The 20,870-nt window shown below is 53.3% G+C and overlaps 1 protein-coding gene across 1 annotated transcript; it reads left to right on the forward strand.

The window, feature by feature from the left end:
- The first annotated feature begins 1,296 nt into the window (after positions 1 to 1,296).
- On the forward strand, positions 1,297 to 20,391 carry MFSD4A (major facilitator superfamily domain containing 4A). Its single transcript, XM_035347016.1, has 10 exons — positions 1,297 to 1,946; positions 7,220 to 7,418; positions 7,529 to 7,768; positions 12,330 to 12,498; positions 14,208 to 14,323; positions 15,358 to 15,531; positions 17,385 to 17,532; positions 18,192 to 18,262; positions 18,479 to 18,599; positions 19,263 to 20,391. The coding sequence occupies exons 1-10, from the start codon at positions 1,717 to 1,719 to the stop codon at positions 19,325 to 19,327; spliced, it is 1,533 nt and encodes a 510-aa protein (XP_035202907.1). The 5' UTR covers positions 1,297 to 1,716; the 3' UTR covers positions 19,328 to 20,391.
- Positions 20,392 to 20,870: the final 479 nt, after the last annotated feature.

Genomic DNA, 20,870 nt, shown 5'->3' on the forward strand with positions numbered 1-20,870 from the left:
GATGGTGAGACAGCCATGGGAGCTGGGAGGACAGCGCAGGTTTCCTGCCTGCCTGGCTGCTGCTGTAAGGCTGCTCCGTGCATCTGGCCATCCATAATAGATTGGCCTCCTTGCCTGCCATCTGGCATCGCTAAAACAAAGTTTTACCAGGTTCAGAGTGGCCCAGATCAGGTCACTGTCCGCAGGAGAGATGTGGTCACTTCAGGTTTTGTAAAAGCAGCGTATTCCCAAGCTGTCCCAGGGGACTTGCAGGGCATGTGTAAAATATGACAACTAGTAGTACCGTAGGCTCCAAAGGAAGGCTGGAGCTTGGCCCCTTCTGCCCAGACACACCTGGAGCTGACCAGAACAGGGCCAAGGGGCGATGAGGAGCTGTGGGGAGCAGGTGAAGCCCTGCAGCCCTTTTCGGGGGCTTGGTACCTGGTGTGGGGAGGAGAAGGATCTGCTGTGTGATGCGAGGAACCCCAGCTCCATGCACCAGAGCCCTTATAGACACAACCCTGCCTCCCACGGGGCTTTTATCCCCACGGGATGGGGAAAGAGAATCCAAAGTGGTCCGCAGCGCGTGGCTTTCGCTTGGGGCCCTGTGCACCAGGCACCCATCCTGCCATGGGCGCTGCTAGGAGATGGTTGTCACCTAATGACAAAACCCTCTTTCTGGCCGTGCCGTTGACTCACTCGGTGTCTGTCAGCAAATGCCTTCATTCCTTTCTGGCCCTGTTTCCCCGTGGGTGAAGCAGGATAACAACAGTGCCCCGTGCCTCCAGGCAGCTGAGTTTAATTGCTCCCTGGTTTCAGGTGCGTGGAGCCACAGGTTTCCCTCCAGGGCAATCGGGGCTTCACCTCCCACCCGTTCCCTGCCACTGCCCAAGATTTGTTCATTTGCTCGCTATGCTGGTGGGAGAGGGCCTGATCCTGCCCTCCTTATGCCAGGAAGGCTCCTGCGGATGCCATGGACAGGGAAGAATTAGGACTCAGGTGCAATTTGGATTAGCTAAACATTAAGCTGTGTCCAGGTGGAGAGGAGCACCCAGGGCCCCAGAGCAGCGTTCCCGAGGTCACGGGACGGGGGAGCAGCAAGCAGGGTCCCCGGCACGGGGTGGCACCAAAGGGGCTCAGGGCTGCAGCCGGCCCTCAGCCCTGGCTCAGCTCCAGCGATTCCGGTTTGCTTGGAAAGAGCATTCTAAAAATGGCCAGTCTTCCCCTAAAAGTAGGTGAAATATTTATAAACCCAGCCTCTAGAGGAGACCTTTTGCGTAAGCATCAGCCGCTCCGGCTTCCGAATGCACGCGCTCCCCAAAAGCTAGCTCGCTTGGAGAAGGGGCACAGGCGACTTGGATCGCGCTGGCCGCGGTGACAAGAGGGTGGCCGAGGGACAGAGGGTGGCAGGGGGACAGCGGGTGGCTGCTCCGGGGGCCGGGACCTGGGCTGAGCCCCGAGGGATGCTCTGAAACACGGCCACCGGGGGGCTCCGGGGGGACCCCGCTGCGCGCTGCTCGCCCGCGGGAGGCTCCGCCCGGCCCCGGGAGGAGGAGGAGGAGGACGAGGACGAGGAGGAGGAAGAAGGAGGAGGAGGAGGAGGAGAGAGAGGAGGAGAGGGAGGAGGCGGCGCCCGGCGGGGCTCGGCGGGATCCGGAGGCACAGCCGCGAAGGAGGAGCGGGGCCGGGCGGCGCTGGAGCCGCATCGCCGCGGGCCGCCCCGCGCCGCCGCCCAGGATGTGGTGGGACGAGCGGGTGTCGGCGAGGTTCCGCAGGAACCTGCAGCCCACCCTCACCTACTGGAGCGTCTTCTTCAGCTTCGGCCTCTGCATCGCCTTCCTGGGGCCCACGCTGCTGGACCTGCGCTGCCAGACGCAGAGCTCGCTCTCGCAGATCACCTGGGTCTTCTTCTCGCAGCAGTTCTGCCTCCTGCTCGGCAGCTGCCTCGGAGGGGTCTTCAAGAGGACGTAAGGAGCCGGGAGTTCCCCCCCCTCCCCGCAACACCCCGGGCTGGGGGCGGCCAGCGCCGGGCCCCCCGCGCCCTCCCCCAGGGCTCGCACGGCTCAGTCAGGGTGCGGAGCTCCGCGGTCCCCCGGCAAACGGTGCTGGGTGCCGGGTGCTGGGTGCCGAGGGGCGGCTGGGGGCGAGGGAGGGAGCCGGGGGGAGCCAGGGGGTGCGGGCTGGGGCTGCTCAGGGCCCCACTCACCCACCCGTGCCCTGCTACCCGCTGCCCGTGCCCCTGAACTTGGGACAGGGGCAGCCGCGGCGCGAAGTTACAGCGAGAACTTCCTGGAGGATGTTTCCCTTACCCAAACCGCTTATCGCAAAGATAATATCGAGGGCCTGTTTCAATAACCCCGTGTCAGGAGCTGAAGCATTGCCAGCCCCCCGGCAGCGGGGGCTCATGCACGGCACGATGCCAGGGGGCGAGGGCAGCGGCGGGCATCAGCGAGGTGCAGCCGAGCGGGGACTCGCACCGAGCTTCTGCCCAGGATGTGTTTAAACCAAGTCATGTGCAAGGCTCAACCCTAAAGGTTGCCAAACTGGCACTTGGTCAGAGGCTTGATGACAGCTCCGCTCTCCGGAGGCTCAGCTGGTTATTTACATTGCCGCTCGTTCTCCAGGCAGTGGTGTAACGTTTCACCTCCGCGTGTGTCTCCAGACACACGTCATCTGTATAAATTTAACACATATAGAAAAGAATCTCGCATGAGCCCTTCGATTCTGTCGAAAGCCCATTTAAAAATGGTTTGTTAAACTTTTGTCTCGTGACAAGTGGAGTGTTGGCTGAGTTAGGTGGCATCAGAGCACCTGTGAAGTTACCATCCTGCTCCGGGAGCTGTCCCAGCCACCGTGCCCAGGCAGAGCCCAGAGGCTTCGTGGAGCAGCCCAAGCTGTGCTCCCGTGGGCTGTGCCAGGAGAGGAGCACGATGTGGGGAGATGGGGATGCTTTGTGGGGACGTTGCCCTGGGTCTGACACAGACCCAAGGCTGCCGGGTCGGCAGGCAGCACCTTGTCAGCCCCGCTCTGCTGCGAGTGTGTTTGAAGAAGCGGTGGAGGAAAAGGCAGAATTGTTTCCTGTCATCAGCTTCCTACCCAAAACCTCCTGCCCCTGGCCAGCACCTCGTAAAAAACAGCTTGAGGTTTCGTGGTTGGAGACTCCTGAACTTTTAACTCTGCAGCAGCAAGCTGGGGAGAACAGCACGCGTGCTGCTCGCTGTGGCTGCGCACCAGGACGTGCTCGGGGCTCCCTGAGCTGTGCGAGCCCCAGCAAGCAGCAGCAGCGCTGCCGGGCAGGAGGGCGTTTCACCTGGTTGTAGCTTGTGAGCGTGCCGGAGTTGCTCAGAGCAGCACAGTGGTTTGGTGCGTGGGTTTGGACAAGCACGTTAGGTGTGCAGGCTCTGAGCTCCACTCTCCACACATTCGAGCTGCCCTGCTGTGTGCTCCTGCTCCGTGGGCTGGAGAACCGAGCGGTCCCGGGGCAGGCAGGAGCACCAGGATGGGCTTTGCTGGCTGGGAGAGGGTCCCAGAGCCTCACCTGCCAGCAGTGCGGCTGAGCCATGGTCTGGCTACAATTAATTTCTAATGCCTGAGGGACACAGGCTTGCTTTTGGTTAAAATCGTGTTGGTCTGAGCCTTCTGCTCTGAACGATGAACGTGTGTGAGAAAGCAGCGTTGTGGCTGGGGTTAGTGGCAAAAGGGGCAGGGGGCACCGGAACGCGGCTCTGGTTCCTCTCCACGGAGAAGTTGCTGAACACGGGGTCGTGGTCTCTGCACTCCCAGCCCTGCTGGAGTCCTGGAGCGCTGTGAGGACAGAGCATAATGATGGCACCGTTCCCTCCGCAACTCGGTGCGAGCCTGGATCGCCAGGATGAGCTCCAAAATTCCCTCTCCTAGATTTGAAAGAAGAATGTTTGTCATCACGGGTAGTGTACAAACGTAGCTGTTGCTTCCAGCGCTTGCAGCGGGGCCTTGGCTGAGCCCCTTGGCTCGATGGGGGCACACAGCAGCCTCCCACCTCGCTGCCGTGCACGTGGGGCAGCTCAGGCTCACGGCACGGGCTCTGCTCCCTGCCTGGGGATCGCTGGGCTGGAATTGCAGCCCTGGCTCACAAGAATTCAACTTTTTGTGAGGTGTAGTGAAATCGTTCTCTTGTGTGAGTGGGAATAGGGTTTGGGGGTCCTGGTAGAGGTGCCGTGACCAACACAGCCCTGGGAGCAGCTGATGCCCTCCGTGAGGAGCTCTGTGCACCCATGGGTGAAGAGCACCGAAGGCTTTTCTCTCCTGGCCTTTGCCTTTTCCTTTTCAATCCATTTTTACTGGATTTTATGCTTGCATTGTAAAGCTAAAGCCGTGCTTGCTCTGTGCTGCTGTGCCGCACGTGTTTGGGACAGAAGCACGAGGTAACCATGCACCTGTACCCCAGCTGGCTGTTTTTCATTCTGAAACTGCCTTTGCAAAAACTGCGTTTTTGCTCTTGCTCCCGGTGTCAGGTCAGCCTGAGCTCACCCCGCTGGCATTAGTAGAGGAGAGGAGGGGGCTGGCAGGTCTGCTGCTGTGTTGGGACCTTGTACAAGCTCTGCCTGAAGTCAGGATCCCCACCAGGACCGGGAGGGACATGAGATGGGACCCTCCATAATAATCCATGCCCTCTTCATCCTCCGTGTCCTCGCCTTGTCCTCTTATGGCTTTGGGGTTTTAATGATCCATTTTGCCAAATGGAATTAACCTTGTTATCATTTTTCTTCTTGATGTGAGGAACTTAGAAAATGCGTCCAGAGGTAGGGAAAAACATCCTGCAAGTTGGAGGGTGCCCCCTGCAACAGGAGCTGGGAGCTGGGGCTCATTTACACTGCAAGGGAGGGAGAGGGCGAGCATTGCTGGCAGTGCCTGCAGCGTGGTGCTACACAGAGCAGGTCAGCCCAAACCTTCTGGTGGAGGCTGAGGATCTTCCCCCAAGGGGTGCGATGGAGCCAGGATGTGCCCAGGGTGCTCCGGGAACCCAAGAGGTCAGAAGGATCATGAAGCCCTCTTTCGCAGTCTGTATTTGGGCTGAAAATCAACGTGAAGCAAGCTTTTGCCCATGGCATTACTGGACTTGTTTCACGCCCTGCTGAAACAGAGCCTGCCCTGGGACAGGCGATGGCTGCGGCTGGCACAGAGCCGAGCTGCGCACCTGAGGACACGGGGACTGGTTCGTGATGGGCAGGGCAGCAATGTCACAGCATTAACGTCAGGGTGGATCTTTAAGCCCTTTGGAAGGGCTTCACATCATCAAGGCATGGGGTTCAGACTCACTGTGAAAAGGTGCTCCCAAGGAGGTTTGTCGCTGAAGACATCCCTGGCTGGCTGTGTGGTGCCTCTGTGGGTGCTGGGCAGTGTCCCTCAAGTACCCCTGGGTGTTGTGGCATGGGAGAAGGGCAATTCCTTGGTCCCCCCACTAATACCAGAGCCAGGGAAGGGGCAGGGGGGCTGTGTGCTGCCCCAGGCTGTGCACTGCTGCTGTCTGGGGGCAGGCACGACGGTGTGATTAATGCCGTACGGCTGCAGGCAGGAATTGCTGCTCTTTGGGGACCGGTGAGGTTGTCTGTGCAGTGCTTTTTAAGAACGTATTATTTGCAATTAATGTTTAACTCCAGTAACAAACGTGCTCCCTAGCCAGGCACACGCAGTGCTGAGGCTGCCTTGCTGGGGCTGCAGAAGAGAGGAGGCGTTTGGGGAGGTCTCGGTGCGCGTTCCTCCATCGCTCCCAGCCTCGGATCTGCCAGCTGCTGGTGCCTCTGCTGCTCGCCCTCCTGCTGTACCCTGTGGAGCGCTGCCTCCTCTCTCCAGGCTCGAAGCTGCTTCTTTCTCACGTGCTAGCTGTTTTTCCTGCCATGGCTGTGCACATGATCCCTCCCTCCCCCAGAAATCCCGCGCTGGATCCCCGTGTTGCTGTCAGAGGAAGATCGGGAGTCACAGCTTTACAAAACGTTGGCTCGCCCAGCGTGGTCTCGCTGACGGGTGAGTGAGGTTGGGCTGGGTGAGGTGGGCACGCCAAGCCTCCGCTACCACCCAGCCTGTGCCACCAGGCCCGAGGATAAAGGACAGCTGCTCTTGGACTGTTTTCCTCCTGATGCTGTTGAAGTGCAGCACGAGCAATGAGCAGGACATAGAAAGGCAGGTTACTGAGAGCTTGCAGATGAACGAGGGCCACGTAGAAGCACAGGTGTGACGTGCCTGAGGCTGAGCCGTCCTGGATGAGCAGCCAGGGCAGGAGGACTGGCACCGTGGTGCCCAGCAGGCTCTCGTGGTTGCTCTGCCTTGTGCCTCCCCCGTGCCTTCTCCTGCCTCTTTGGGCAGAGCGTGAAGTGGCCTCAGCAAGCAGATGGCCTGGGGGAGCGAGCCGTGGGCGTTTCACCTGCTGGCTCCGTGCCTGTGCTGGGGATGGACGTCCCCTGTGTACCCTGTGCCCCCCCAGCTGCAGACCCCAGTTGCTCGCTAGCAGTTCGTGGCGGGGAGCTGCCGGGTGCTGCACCGGGCTTGGGGCAGGGCGTGGGAGCCCCGTCTGGGAGGGACGCGCCCGTGCTATTTACTCGCTGCTGTGGCTGTGAAGTCCCATCTTTCTGCTAGCCTCAGTCGTTTCGGTGCTTCGCTGTCTGGTCCCCGTTTCCTTCCTTCCTGCCTGCCTTTGGACTTGGCAGCTCCGGAGCAGCGCGGTGCCAGCCTGGGCGCCGTTCTCTGGCTGGCGCTGGGCTCGCGGTGCAATGCACCAGCTTCCTGCACCGTGCCCGTCCCTCGGGCTTCTCCCGTGGCACGAGCGGGTCAGAAAACAGCCGCCCGTGGTCCTGAGCTCTGCCCCGCTGTGCTGGGGAAGGGGTGATGCTGCCAGAGCAGAGCACAGGGTGAGGAGGGGGAATGGTGGACGTGTGCTGTTAACAAGGGAAGGTTCTTGGGTCATCTTCTGCCTTGAAATGTGCAGAAAAGGTTTGATGCTTGCTCTTCTCCTCAAAAGCTGCCTAGCAGATCCGCCTCTGTGGGGCATCACCCTCCAGGCAGGAGATGCGGTGCCCTGGGCTGGTTACGGCTGGACGTGGGGGCACGGGGAGCAGGGTGTCCCCCTGCCAGCCTGCGGGGGCATCGCCTGCGGATGCCTTTGCCACCAACAGACTTGGAGCTGAAAACCCAGGGCAGTGCTGTGTTGTGGATGCTGCTCTCACGGCACTAATTCTGTCCTGTCTCTCCTCGTTCCCTCCCTCAGGTTGGCTCAGTCGCTGTTTGCACTCTTCGCCTCGTCCCTCGCCATCTCCCTGGTCTTTGCCATCATCCCCCTGTGCCACAATGTGGTGGTCCTGGCTGTGGTCATGGCTGTGGCGGGACTGGCCATGGGCTGCATCGACACCATCTCCAACATGCAGCTGGTGAAGATCTACCAGAAGGACTCGGCCATCTTCCTGCAGGTGAGCGTGGAGCCTGCATCCCTCCCCTGAGGAAGAGGAGGGAGGGGCTCAGCCAGGCTCTGCAGAGGGCCGTAGCCACCAGCTCTACTTGCGCGCCTCACCTCTTGCAGGCCCTTCATTTCTTCGTGGGCTTTGGAGCGCTGCTGAGCCCGCTGATCGCTGACCCCTTCCTCTCCGACACCAACTGCATCCTCTCGAACGCCACGGCCAACGCCTCCAGCAACCTCCCTCACATCCGCAAGTCGCTGGTCCCGCACCACCCGGGCAACCTGTCCCACTACGACCTGCCGATGAAAGGCATGGTGGTCACCCGCGTCTCCTACGCCTTCTGGATCATGGCCCTCATCAACGTGAGTGCTGCGGGGGCCGTCGGTGTGCCGCAGACCACGCGGGTGGTTGGGGGTGCCCGTTGGGTGGTGCCAGCGATGGAGGAGGCGTGCGGGTGGCTGTGCTGGTCCGCAGCAAAGGGCCGTGTTTGCTAATGCCTGGAGTGCAGCAGCAAGGAGCGGGTGCCCGGGGCAGGATGCGTGCGTGTGGAGCCAGGAGGGCGATTCACAGCCTCTGTATTTGTAGGAAAATGCCCACCGAAGGACTGGGTTACTGGGGCAGTCGCTCTCCTGGTGGCGGCAGCAGCCCTGTGAGCGTGCGTGCAATTGCCCGTGTCGATCTGGAGCGATAAGGGCAGCGGGTGCTGGTGCAGCGAGCGTCAGCCCTGAGTGCTGCTGGCCGTGCCCGGATTGATGCTGAGGGCACCAATGGCTCAATGTTCCTTTTTTTTTCCCCGATCAACTACGAGGGCAGTTTCTAGAAGCGGGCACAGTGGCTGCTCCGTGCCCCCAGCTGTGCAGGTTCAGCCATCGCCCTTCCACCGAAATGCAAAGCTGTGCTGGTGCTCCCTCTCCCCACCCCAGGCCGGCGAGCAGCCCTCCATCCTCCACCGCTTCATCTGTGCGAGGCAAAGGGCACAGGTTCTTTCTGCTCGTGGTCTGCCCATTAGGTGATTAACTAAAACCCCAGCACACCTCTTCCAGCAGCACTCACTGGGCCCGCTCAGCTCGCTGATGTGAGCAGAACAGCCAGCCCAAATATCCGGGCAGGTGCTGCAGTGAGTTCTTCCGCAGAAGTACCGAGGACGATGTTCTCTGCCCAGGAGAAGGCTGTTGTAATTACCTCTGACTCTGTGTGTGCCATGGGACATGTGCTTTTAATTACACCAGAGCATTATCTATTTTGCCAGTCTATCTTGGGCAAGCTAATTTAGTTTCAAAGGCAGTGCTTAATATCTGCCTTGAATGCAGCGCGCGTCCAGTGCCCGGAGCACTGACGGGAGGGCGGTCACCAGAGCCTGCTCTGCTCCCACCACTGGCCCCTGGACATCTTGGTGCTGTTGCTGCCCACGGGAGCAGGACGGGACCCCGGGCCGAGTCCCTCTGCACCCAGCAGCTGGTGCGGGCAGGCCACGAGCTGGGCTTGAGCATCACCACAAGCGCTGTCGGTGTTGGTTGTGTGTGCGCGCAGCGAGCAGGACCCCTGGGGAGGCAGCAGGACGCTGGTGGGCTTCTGGGCTGAGGATTAGGTGATGAAGACAAGGGGAGCTGGGGAGCCAGGCATGTGCTGCGCACTCAGCTCTGGTGTCTCCCTGCCAAGCGGAGCCATTGTCTTCTCCGAAGCCTCGCAGAGGGAGCTGCCTCGATTCCTTATTTCAACGGGATAACCCAGCCCGCTGGCGGTGCGGGCAGCTGCGCTCCAGAACTGACCCTTTAAGGTGTAAATATCAGAGAAAGGAGACAGAACTGAAAAACTGAAAACCCTGGGGAAGGGGATGAAATGAGTAAGCTGCAGAAATGGAAACCAGAACCAGCGACTTTTTCTTTTTAAAAAAAATGGTCAAAACGCCAGTTCCGTGCCAGCTCTCAGAGGGCTGCGTGTATTCTGACAGGACAGCTGAAATGATTCATTTTGATTTTTTGCTCTGTTTAAAGTTGAAATGTCTCAATTTGGCTTTGGCGTGAACACAAAGCGTAAAGCCGATGGAATAGTTGGTTCAGTGTTCTTCAAGCAAAATGTTTTTGCTTTAGTAGAATTAAATGGTTCAGCATTATCAAAATGAAGTGCTTGGATGACTCACAGCCAAAATTTTTCATTCTAAGAGAAAATTTTGGCTTTTCAGCCAGATTTGGAACAAAAACACATTTTAAAATTCAGTTTCCCACAGAACGGAAATTTCATCATCCTGCCCGTTCCAAGGGGCTGGAAGTCAGGAAAATGTTCCTCCGAGAGGGATGTGTTTGTCCGGAAGGTGGTTTCCCAGGGGAAGTGCAGGACTCTCCATTGTGCTTAGGTTGCTTAAAAGTAGCTTGGACGCGATGGCAGGGAACAATCCCATGCTCCTGGAGGGGGAAGACTGAAATAGAAACTGGAGGGCAGGATCCTGGAGTTATACTCACGCTTAGCTGCGTGATGCAACAACTCGTTGAGTTTATAATAAGTTAAAAACTGCGCGGGGCTGGGGGTGATGGCCCCAGCAGTTCAGAGCTGGGGCTGGAGCGGTGCCTACAGGCAGCGGGGCTCTCCCTGGGCATTTTGCCTTCCACCCCGTGCAGGCTCCCAGCTCGATGTTCCCGTGTTCCCTCCGTGAGCTGGGCTCGTGCTCGCTGTTCCACCTCCAGCTGGTGCACATGGAGCTGCAGGAGCTCGCGGTGTGGAAGGGACGGTCCTCGAGCTGTCCTGGGGCAAGGGTAGGCTGCACCTGCAGTGTGGGTCTGTTCCTTTGCCGGGTGAAATGTGCCCTGGTGAAATGTGCCCTGGCAGGGCTCCGCTGTTCGCCTCTGTTTGCTCCTCTCCACCTGCCCGTGTAACAAGCAAAGTGCTTTCGCGGACGCCCCGTCCCCTGCGCGCACCCTGGATTTATGGCTGGGCTCTCCTGCGGGGCTGGTGGTCACGGGTGACTGTCCCCAGGCGCCCTGCCAGCAGGCTGACGTGTGGGACGCAGCCCTGGCTCGGGATGGGGCCCTGGAAACCTGCTTGCTCCTGAGCTTTGCTTTCCTTTCTTCCCTGAGTTCGCTTTGGCGTGGTGGTGGGCGAGGGCTGTGCATGACGGCAAGTGAGAGTCCGGGTCTGGGGCATTTCCTACCAGAAACAGCCGGCGCTGGTGAGCCATCAGCAAGCAGTTCGTGTCTCGATGGGGTCAGGGCTCTCGTGTACCCAAGGCCCTGCCAGCTTTGAGGTGGTACTGCCTGGATAAAGGGGAAGGGGACGTGTTTGCTTTGGGGATGGGGATGCAGGAGCACATGCCTGTGGTCCCACTGGGAACCATGAGAGCCAGGCACCGTGGCCCTTTGCGTAGGCACTGAGCGCTCCTTAAGTGCCCAGAGCAGTTATCTATCTGGCCATTCCCCCTGTGTGGTGTGTTGTTTTTTTTCGTTCTATTTTTTTTTTTTTTTTTTTGCAAAATCTGCAGTTTAGAAGAATAAAAATCTGGTCCTGACCTCCGGAAGGATTAGAACTATCAAGCAAATGCGTTTTTCTTCCATGGGACCGAACTAACTGTTCCTATTCCCATTGTTCCCAGAACAATGAAGTCCTCATAAATGAATTCATGCAAGAGAGGCGGGTGTGGGGGGGAATTCTCCATACATTTAAATAGTGCCACGAGCCAACAAAAGGCAGGAAATTTGGAGCTAGAGCTCACACTTGCTCACAGACATGTAGAAAACAAGAGCTCAATGGCTGGAGAGTGAGCTGTCACTTAGGATTTCCTGGCTTTCTCCCCCAGTGTGTTGCAGAATAAACACTGCTTGGTTGGAGGAGGAGGAGGGGTGGCCAGGGGGGCAGACCCAGCTTCATTTACTTCCCTGTATTGTGGCGCCCCCCCCCCCCCCCCAAAAAAAAAAAAAAAAAAAAGATCCAAGTCCCTCTGGGCTTGCAGGCACCACCAAGTCGTGGGTGTGTGCAGGATGCAGGCTCGTCCCTGGGTTCGAGGCAGGGAGGGAGCATGGTGCTGGGGGGTCCTGATGCTGCCGTGTGATGGATCCAGGGGGCAGGTGCAAGCCTGCGGTCCCCCTCTTTTGTCCCAACGTGTGCAGCAGCAGGTGGAAAGCCCTGACTGCAGGGAACGGTGCTGGTGGGGACGAGCACCCATGCAGTGGGGACCCTGGTGTGCAGGCGACCCTTAGGCAGCTGTGGCCGAGAGGGCAGGGGCTGGAGGGGCAGGGTGGTTGCTCTTGGTCCCAGGTCACTCAGCGAGGGGCTGTTTGGGGCCGCTTGGCTGCAGCGGTGCCGTGCCCGTTGGCCTGGGAACCACGAGCTCGTCTCTTACAAGATGCTGAGCAACCTCTGCTAATGGCTGGACAAAGCAGGTCGTGGAGCAGCTTGGAGCATTCCTCACAAAGCATTTCAGCCAAAGGCTTCCCATTCAAACTGCTCTGCTCTCCACAAGGAAAAAGCTACTTTATTATTATTCTTTGTGCAGAAGTAGACAAATGCTTGGAAATCAGAATGCTTTGGTTTCAAAGGGTTGGTACAGGCTTCGAGAGGTGTGTATTGGCTGCCTTCTGGTCTAGCGCTCCCGTCCCCCAACCCAGATGAATGGTCCCAGCCCCACCAGGATCCACTCACCCAGATTGTCCAGACTGAGAGTCTTCTCAGCTTGATGCCTCTTTTTTTTTAAAAAATATGTTTCACTAACAAGCCTCAGTCCTTCCTGCAGTGGCTCCTTACCCCTTTGCCAGCCTCTGTCCTTGCCCTGAGGTCAGCACAGCATAAGGTTGCTCTCTGAGGGAGATTAACTCATCGATATCTATTGCGGGTGCTGAATCCAGCTTCCTCAAAGTCCCTCGTGAGCGGGGAACCGGACTGCACTCTGTGGGGGATGTGTGCAGTGCTTACCTGCCCCTCTCTGCTCCTCCACAGCTGCCAGTCCCCATCGCGGTGTTCTTCTTGCTCTACAAGGAGCGGATGGTGCCGTGCTTCAACAGCAGCAGCCATCCACTGCTGTCGGCAGACGAGCTGGCGATGGAAACACGACCTACGGTGAAGGACGATCTCGCTACCTCCGTGCAGAGACCCCACGCAGCAGGAGGTGAGCTGGAGGCACCTCTCTTATGGGTCTGGGGAAAGGGCGGGGAGCTGGGGGAAAAAAAGACGAATTTCAGAATGTCTCCATTCAGTTTAACAAGTGAGCTTAATTGCTATTGTCTAAGGAGAGAACTTTCCAAAACATACAAGTGAGTGTAATCCAAAAGTACCCAAACAATCCAGTTTGGTGCCCAATTGCCCTCAGATTTGTTGGGACTGTAACCCCTGACCAGAGGTTAGTATGCTGCCACTGGGATCCCAGGCTGCTTTCCTGCAAGCTCCCCGAAATTCAACCTGGGCTCTCAAGTTTTTTAAGCACACGTGAAAGTCGTGCCTTTTTATTTCCTTCTGGTTTGCAGTCAGGTTTTGAGATGGCTCCTCCGACTGTTCAGAATAAAAGTGGCGATCATTCTGCAGAATGCTGATTTTTTTTATAGATCTGTAAGGAATAAGGATAGTGCCCTTGTTTGAGGCGAAAAGTTAAATTCCAGCAATAGTTTGAACTTGTGACTACACCCCGTTTTGTGGACAATAGTAGCATTGTTCTTTGCTACCCAAGAGAAACATATCAAAGTCAATTCTCCAGCTAGTGAATCTCGGAAGTAATCACGTTTTAGGGCTACGGGAGGAGCGTTGTTACAGAAGAGATGGCTTTGCCTTAACAATTAAATTTTAGGGAAAACTTGAAAGCAGAGGCAGTTAGAGATGTGGTGAGGTGCTGCAGAGAATGATTCGTAACCGTGCCTAGTGGTGTGGGTTCTCTGGTGTCTAGTAAGGCTGTGTTCATCTAATAGCATTTCCCTTAGCTGAGACACTGAGCGCTTCTTTCCTCAACCCAGCTGCCCGTTTTCATACAACCCACTGGAGCCTCATGTTCATCAAATCTCCATCCTTCTCTTAAATGCCTTTAGGATTAATCCTTAGAGAAGCAGGAACTATATGGCTGACTACTGTGATCTTTGGCAGGCACGTCTGTGCTGGCAAAATCCCTCCTTCCCCATAGACGTAGTGAGAATTTCATCTTTGTCCGTGCAGGAACAATTCATCTCACCTGCTCTGGACCCCGAGTGCAGTTACATTAATGCTGGTGCTTTGCGCTCCCTGGAGTGTGACAAAGTGGTGTGACAAAGTAGGGGCCAGTCGGTTGTGCCTGGGGTCCTGGTCCCCAGCTGGCTTGAGCACATTCTTGTTCTGTTGTTGACTCAGAGGAAGCGACACCAGCTTGTGCGTTTATCACCCTCTTTCCCAGAGCTGGCTTGTTTGGTTAAATATTGTTTAGCTGAAGAATGTGAGCTGTCCTGGGCAGGGCTCGCCCATGTGGCTGTACCAACTATGAGGGACGCCGAGCACGAGTGCTGGGGCTGAATGGGCTTATTTCCTTTGACTGTATGAGTGGGGCCAGCAGTGTGGAGCTCAGAAATGGGAAAGAAGAGCCTAAGCAGCTACTGAGAGATAAGCAGCACGTATCTTGGAGAGCGAGGATCCCAGTCTGTGGATAGCAGCCTCTAAGCATAGCCGTCTTCCTTCTGAAATGCTATAGGTAGGTAAAGAAAGCCGTGCTGGCAGAGGTTAGCAGTGTTCCCCGTTGTTCACAGTCCTCTGTGCGTCTCTGTCCTGCAGCCGAGCGCAAAACAAATCCCCACTGCGGGCTGGCAACCACCCAGCCCCAGGGGGACGTTCCAGCTAAGTTTGCTTTGCATTGTTTTTCACCAGGTCATGATGACTTATTTAGCTGCTGCCAAAGCAAAAACTTCAGAGGGGCTTCTTACACCTACTTCGCAGTCCACATCACTGGGGCTCTTGTTCTCTTCATGACTGATGGGATTGTGGTGAGTTCAGCTGATAGAGGGCTCTTGTCTGAGCAAAGCTATATGGCTTTCTTCCTTCCAAATCACTTATAACAGCCCAAACCCAGAGACAACCACATGTCCCTTGCGTGCAGCAGGCCGGACCTGAGGGTCTGCCTGTGCAGCAGTTTGGCTCCCAGGGTAGCTCATTAAAAGCTAATCAGTCTGGCTGATATGTGCCCTGCTTCTTGGGAGGGTTGTGTGACTTCTCTAAGGCTCTACGGTGCTGCAGCTAGATCGCTACTGCTACTAACAGCCAGTTTGGAGCTGGAGGTGTGGCGTTGTCTCCTTGTGAGCAGTGGAGGTCTCTTCTCACTTCAGCCAGGGCACAAGCACAGCTTTGTTTTATGTCATAAGAAACGGTGGTTCTTTGTTTGACGGGTCTCCTGAGCCCACAAAATCCAAGAGGAGAGCATGCATGCAGTCTCTGTAGGGGCCTGACAGCATGTCCCTCACCAGCGCAGTCACAGCGGGTTTGCTGTACGTAGCACTTCTGTCCAGATGAGGAAGACTCACTCTTGGCTGGCTGCTGTTCCTTTTCTTTCAACAGTTTTGTCTCAGTCCACTCAGGGTAAAACGCTGCTGAGTCTCACGAAGGTGTTAAACAGGAGCGGGGTTACACAAAGCAGCTGTCAGATGCTGGAACTTCCTAGGGCCTCCATCTTCAAGGCTGACTGAATCTGGGTTCTTACTAGGAGAGGTGTTAAGAATGTGCAAGTCCAAGACAGTCTTTAGGGAAGAGAGCATCTGTATAGATACGGGCTTAGTAAGCATTTTACCTAGCAGAGCTGTTAAGTCTTGCCCTTTTAGGGGTGCTTAAACCCCGTGTTCTCCTGGTGGAAGCCTGTCTCCAGCTGCAAACTCTTGGGAACGAGGTTCACTGAGGTTCGGTAGCAAATCCATAGGTGGGCTCTCCTGCACAATCACAACAGTGTGAATACTTGAGGGACAGGATGAAGTTGCAAAGCCTGGAAATCACCACGTCGATGTGACATGCTGTTTTGTTTTTCCCACAGGGAGAGTACTCGGGCTTCATTTACAGCTATGCAGTGGAAGAGCCTCTCTCTGTAGTCCATAAAGTGGCTGGCTACTTGCCCAGCCTCTTCTGGGGATTCATCACGCTGGGCAGACTCATTTCTATTCCCGTGTCCTACCGAATGAAGCCAGCGACTATGGTCTTCATCAACGTGGTAAGGCTATTCTACCATGTGTGTGCTCTGCTTGCCTCCAAGGTGCTCGTGTTGGTTTTGGTGTGCAGAGCTGCAGCGATTCTCAGGGCATACCTCGGCCAGATTTGCACCAGGCAGTCTGTCCTAGCACACGAGCTGCATTAATCTTCCTCTGCAACACTCTGTTTGCAGCTGATAGATATAGGAGGTAGCAGGACTTACAACTTGACTGTACTGCTTTTCTAAGCTTGCTCCTTAGTTAATCTAATGCCAGATTTCTGAGAGCACCTAGTAAAGTGTCTGCCAACTTTATTTACTCTGCACATTATCTTCTCTTGCATCTACAGGGAAATTAATGTTTGTGTTAGCCATGGGAAAGGGAAGGAAGTAAATCTACTAGTTCAGTAAATTCTCTGCTTAGACTGTAGCAGCTATGAAATAAATCAAGTTAATGTTAGTTTGCTTAAATTAAAATATATTCATGTGAAGAAAGGGGAAGGAAGCCTGTAAAGGATATATAACAAAGATGTATAGAAGGATGATAGACAACAGCGCAGGAGCTGGTCCCATTTCCCCATCATATTGTTTTTTTTAAAGGGAAAAAAAATATGGCAATTAATTTACAACTTATTTAAACCAGAATTTATTTTCATAACAAGTTTTACAATAATATTGTGAGGTGGTGAGAGAACAGGGGTGACAGTACACAGTGGGATGTTTTGAAAGCCAAGGTCTGTTGCAGACAGGCCACAGGTGAGGAAGGTTGCTTGGCACCTTGTTGCTGGTCACTTTTAAAAACAAATCTTAGATACCAACAGCTGCAGCCAAATGAACTGCAATTATTTTTAAAATGAGTACAATAACCTCCTATTTCAGAACATAGTCACTAGTTACATGGGAGCAGGGAAAGCTCAGCCCCAGCAGATCTCGATCAGAGAGCTGGTGTGAGCAGTCCGTGCATATGCTTAATTACTTTTCTTAATTGCATGACTGCTCTATTAAACCCAAGGACAGGACTTAGTTTTTTTAGCAGCTGCTCATATTTGCAGAGAGGAGGGAAGAGCCTCCAACCCTTAATAGAAGCAATCTCACTTCCCTTTAAAGGCAGTAGTAGTAGTATCATCCAAGGACAAAAATTGGCTTGACTAACACTTCATGCGGTGCTTGCTGGTTAGTGCTGCTCTGTGTAGTACGACAGAGCAGTTCTTGGCAGTCGTTCCAGCATTATAGCAAACTGCAGTTTGAATTCATTTTCTTTAGAATCCAAATTGCTCTTGTGTATATGTGCACACACCCATAATTAGGGCCTGAACGATTAAGAAACGTAACTTGAGTTGGTATTGCAGAGCTCCCTCTGCTGACTCTCTGCCATGGCTTACTGCATCTTGGATGCTTTTGCTATTATTGTACACTAAAGCAAGCCAGAAGTGAGGGCAAGTTTGTTTAAATTTATTTGGCTCTTTGGCTCTGCTTGTGAGGGGTAGGGTTGTGAGCAGTTATTGGAGCGACTGAATGCTTCAGGCTGCTAAGACTTATTAATGATTGAAACATATTTATATTAGGGAGGTAGCAGTACCGTTGTATTTAAAGCCAAAGAAATATTTTTCCAGACCTGATCTTAAGTCTCTATCTACTGAAGTAAAGTCATAAGTTACATACAGTCGCTTTAAGTCCCATTAAAAAAAGAACCAAATTCTGTACTGTAAAGGTAGATGGATTTTAATTAGACTTGTCAGTTCAGCTTTTTAGAGACTTCTAAAAATGTAGTTGATTTTGTTTTCTACTGGGAAAAAAAAAAAAAAAAAAAAAAAAAAGCTAGAGCTATTGTAACTCAGCATTTACCTTCCTGCTGACTCTGTGTTTGTTGTTTGCAGGTTGGAGTCCTGATAACCTTCCTCCTGCTCCTGATTTTCTCCTACAGTGTTGTCTTCTTGTTTGTGGGGACAGCATCTCTGGGCCTGTTTCTCAGCAGCACTTTCCCCAGCATGCTTGCCTACACTGAGGACATCCTGCAGTACAAAGGTAAGCAGGGATTTGGGCACGCCTGGCAGACTCTGAAAGTAGGCAGGTGTTCAAGGCTAGAGCTCAGACACCATCACACCTAGCAAATCCCCTTCCCTCTTCAGGGATGCTTAGGAGGACTGGAAAAAAGATCTGCTATTAAATACAATTTTCATTCAAGCTTGTAGTTGGAAAACCCGACTGCACAAATCCCAGATTCACCGTACTAATAACTTCTACAGGCAGGGATCCAGACCGGTGCTTAGTTTCCTGCAGCTTTAGAGCTCTCAGGGACTGGTGAGGCTGTTCTGACAGCATCACCCAGGTTATCAGTGAACTGAAAATCCCCGTTTGGCCAGCTTTCACAGGAGGTCTCTGCCAACCTTAGTCTCTGGGACAGTGATACAGAGGAATGAAGGTGTTTTCAGCAAGAAGCAGCAGCACCTCTGCTGACAGAGACAAGTTACAGAACAGGAGATGGTTTTTGCCTTCAACTTTTACCTTTTTGGTACTACCCGCAAGTTAGAAGAGTGATTCTCACCATCAGATGGAAACATCCATCGAGTGTAAATCCTGTAGAGAGAGGTCTGTGAAAGAGCAGTTTGAAGAAGTTACCAGCCTGGTCCTGGTGGCTGAATCATCTGTTCTCTGTCAGTATCTCTCGCACTGTGTCTTTGCAGGCTGTGCCACGACTGTGTTAGTGACTGGAGCTGGAATTGGAGAGATGGTGCTGCAGTTACTGGTGGGATCGGTAAGTGTTGGCAAAGGAAAAAGACAGGGCATGCCAGAAACTGATTGGAACTTTTAAACAGAGACCTTAGTCTTGGTCTTGGACAGTTGCTGTGGGGAGAAGCCCTGGTTTACATTTGAGTTATCAAAAAGTAAAGCTCTCACCAATTGCTAATTAGGTATTTGAGTGCTCTGATGACATGCCTGTTCCTTTTTCTTTTTTCCCCTCCAATTGCAGATTATACATGATCAGGGCAGCTACAGTTTCCTGGTCTGTGGAATGATCTTTGGAGGCTTGGCCTTTACCTTCTACACTTTCCTCTTGTTTTTCCACAGGATGTACCCCAAGCCCCCATCAGGTAAGAAAGCACCAGCACTAAGCCCTGCTTTATAATGAGAGGAAGAGTGGCATATGCATCAATACATAACCAGGGTGCAGCACTTCAGCAAAATGCAAGGAAATGTTTATTTTACTGCTGCTTCCTGCCCCTTCTTCCTGCTTTGACTTGCCCACAAAGCCTTGGCAGCCACAGCTCAGAATTTGCTTTCTTTTCTGTTGGAGAAGCAAGGGAAAAAACTAGGAATGGTCTGTGGATATCACAGAGGAAGCTTAAACCAAATCGGGTGCCAGCTGTGCTAGCACTACATGCTATGGCTGAGCTAGGAGTAAGCCCTGCTAGCACAGACTGCACAGGCTTCCCAAGGCTGTTCCCTGGCTAAAATCCAGGGAGCGATTGGGTCTGCCCTCCAAAGCAGCTGTCAGGCTCTTGAGAAAAGCCTCACCGATGAAAGATTTTTCTTAGCTGTTGTGTCAGTCTACGGACACACTTTTCCTTTTCAAGCACCTTTTACAGAAGGGTCACTGCATGACAGGCGAGTAACTTGTTCAGGTTCCTGGAGATTGAGGCCTTTCTTCTGTGACCAGCAAAGCAAAAAAGTTAGCGGGGTGGGCGAGAGAAGAGCAACATCCAGACAGAGCTCATGCACGTTTACTTAAATGTCTATGCAATATCAACTTGCAGATATGGATGCCTCCTCACCTGACAAACCAGCAGTAATGGATGACACTGGACAGTATCAGCGCTAAAGAGGTGGCCGTGCCCTAGACAAGCAATAAAACAGCACACAATTAAGCAGTACAATTAAGGATGATTTCACACTTTAATGACTAAATCATGCAAGTTTTCTGCAATCAAAAGCACATTAGTTTGGGTAAGTCAGAATCAAGAAAACATCCTAAAACACCACGGGAAGCTAAGCACAAGTTGCCCGTACCACATGTACCAAAAAGACGATAAACATCAGACTTACCCTGAACCTGAAAGGCTACAGCAGTAGGGCAGGGATGAGAACAGTTAGTCCTGCAAATGAGCTTTCATTACCGATTCAGGATGAAGGGTGGAGGTGAACAATTTGTACCATATGTAAGACTTTGAAATTCTCCTGGTTTAAGTCACTGAACTTAACAGGTTTTTCTTTTGGTCTGTAAAGTACAGGAACCCTTACAATTTTACAGCACAATACTGGTTTTGAACTATTTTTGGTGTAACACAGGAGTGTACGTGATCTCCATGAATACTTCCAAATGGGAAAAATTATGCTAGTGGTAGAACCCACCAAGTGCACAGTGGTAGCAGGCTCTATCTATATTTGCACAGTTGATTCTTGTATATTACACAGTATCAGATGTTCACTAAGACAGTGTCTTATTCAGCATGCTAGGGCCTCTTGATTATTAAAATCATTAGCTTTTTTTTTAGAGTCAAGAATGAGTTGTGATGTTTTGTTTTGCTTTAAGTCATTATGTTAGCTGCTACAGTTGCAGTGTCTTTTAGGGCAGTTTTGTTTCTAGCTTCCAGTTGAAGCTTAAACAGAGGTATTTTGGAGCCAGCCTCCAGCTGCTTAATCTGTGCAATACTTATGATAACAGGACAGGTGCCTTCTGTAAGGTACTCTTATAACCCACGCATGGCCTATTACAAGCGACGAAGAAAGGACTGGCTTTAGAATAATGTAAAGCTATATGCATCTATTTCTTCAGTGAGTGATTGGACATGTACTTTTTGCTTTAACTGCTGTATGTGGATGTACATATGTACGTGTGTATATAAAGCAGTGTTTAATTAAAGGTGATTGATTGCTAGATTCTCAGCACGACTGGACTCAGGTAACTTAAGCCCTTTGGGGTCAAGACTATCAGCTACTCTATCCAACAGTTCTGACTCAAATTTAGACTGAATCTAGCAGTTGGTAAATAGAATTCCTGTTTTCCCAAGCAGTAGATCTTACCTTCCATAAAATATCTTCACACGTGGCTTCTGCAGCAATCCTCTCAGAAGCAGTTGTCTTGTGGACAACCTGAATGCACTCTAGGTCAAAGCAGGAAGGAGGATAAACACACTTGAATTTGGGGCTTAAAGCATCCCTACACATCCAGTGTGCTGTGCGCTGTAATTCTGCTCTAGAGCCACAGGATGCCACTGTTACGCTCCTGGAGGCAGCTGGGATGAAAAGTAAGTGGTGTACTGCAAAACCCAATCCCAGCAAAAATAAATAAATAAGTCTGGTATTAACAGAGACCCTCCCACTATGACAGCATTCTCTCCATGTCTGTACAGAGGAAATGAGCA

Source organism: Oxyura jamaicensis, chromosome 26 (assembly GCF_011077185.1).
Source record: "Oxyura jamaicensis isolate SHBP4307 breed ruddy duck chromosome 26, BPBGC_Ojam_1.0, whole genome shotgun sequence".
Classification (NCBI taxonomy): domain Eukaryota; kingdom Metazoa; phylum Chordata; class Aves; order Anseriformes; family Anatidae; genus Oxyura; species Oxyura jamaicensis.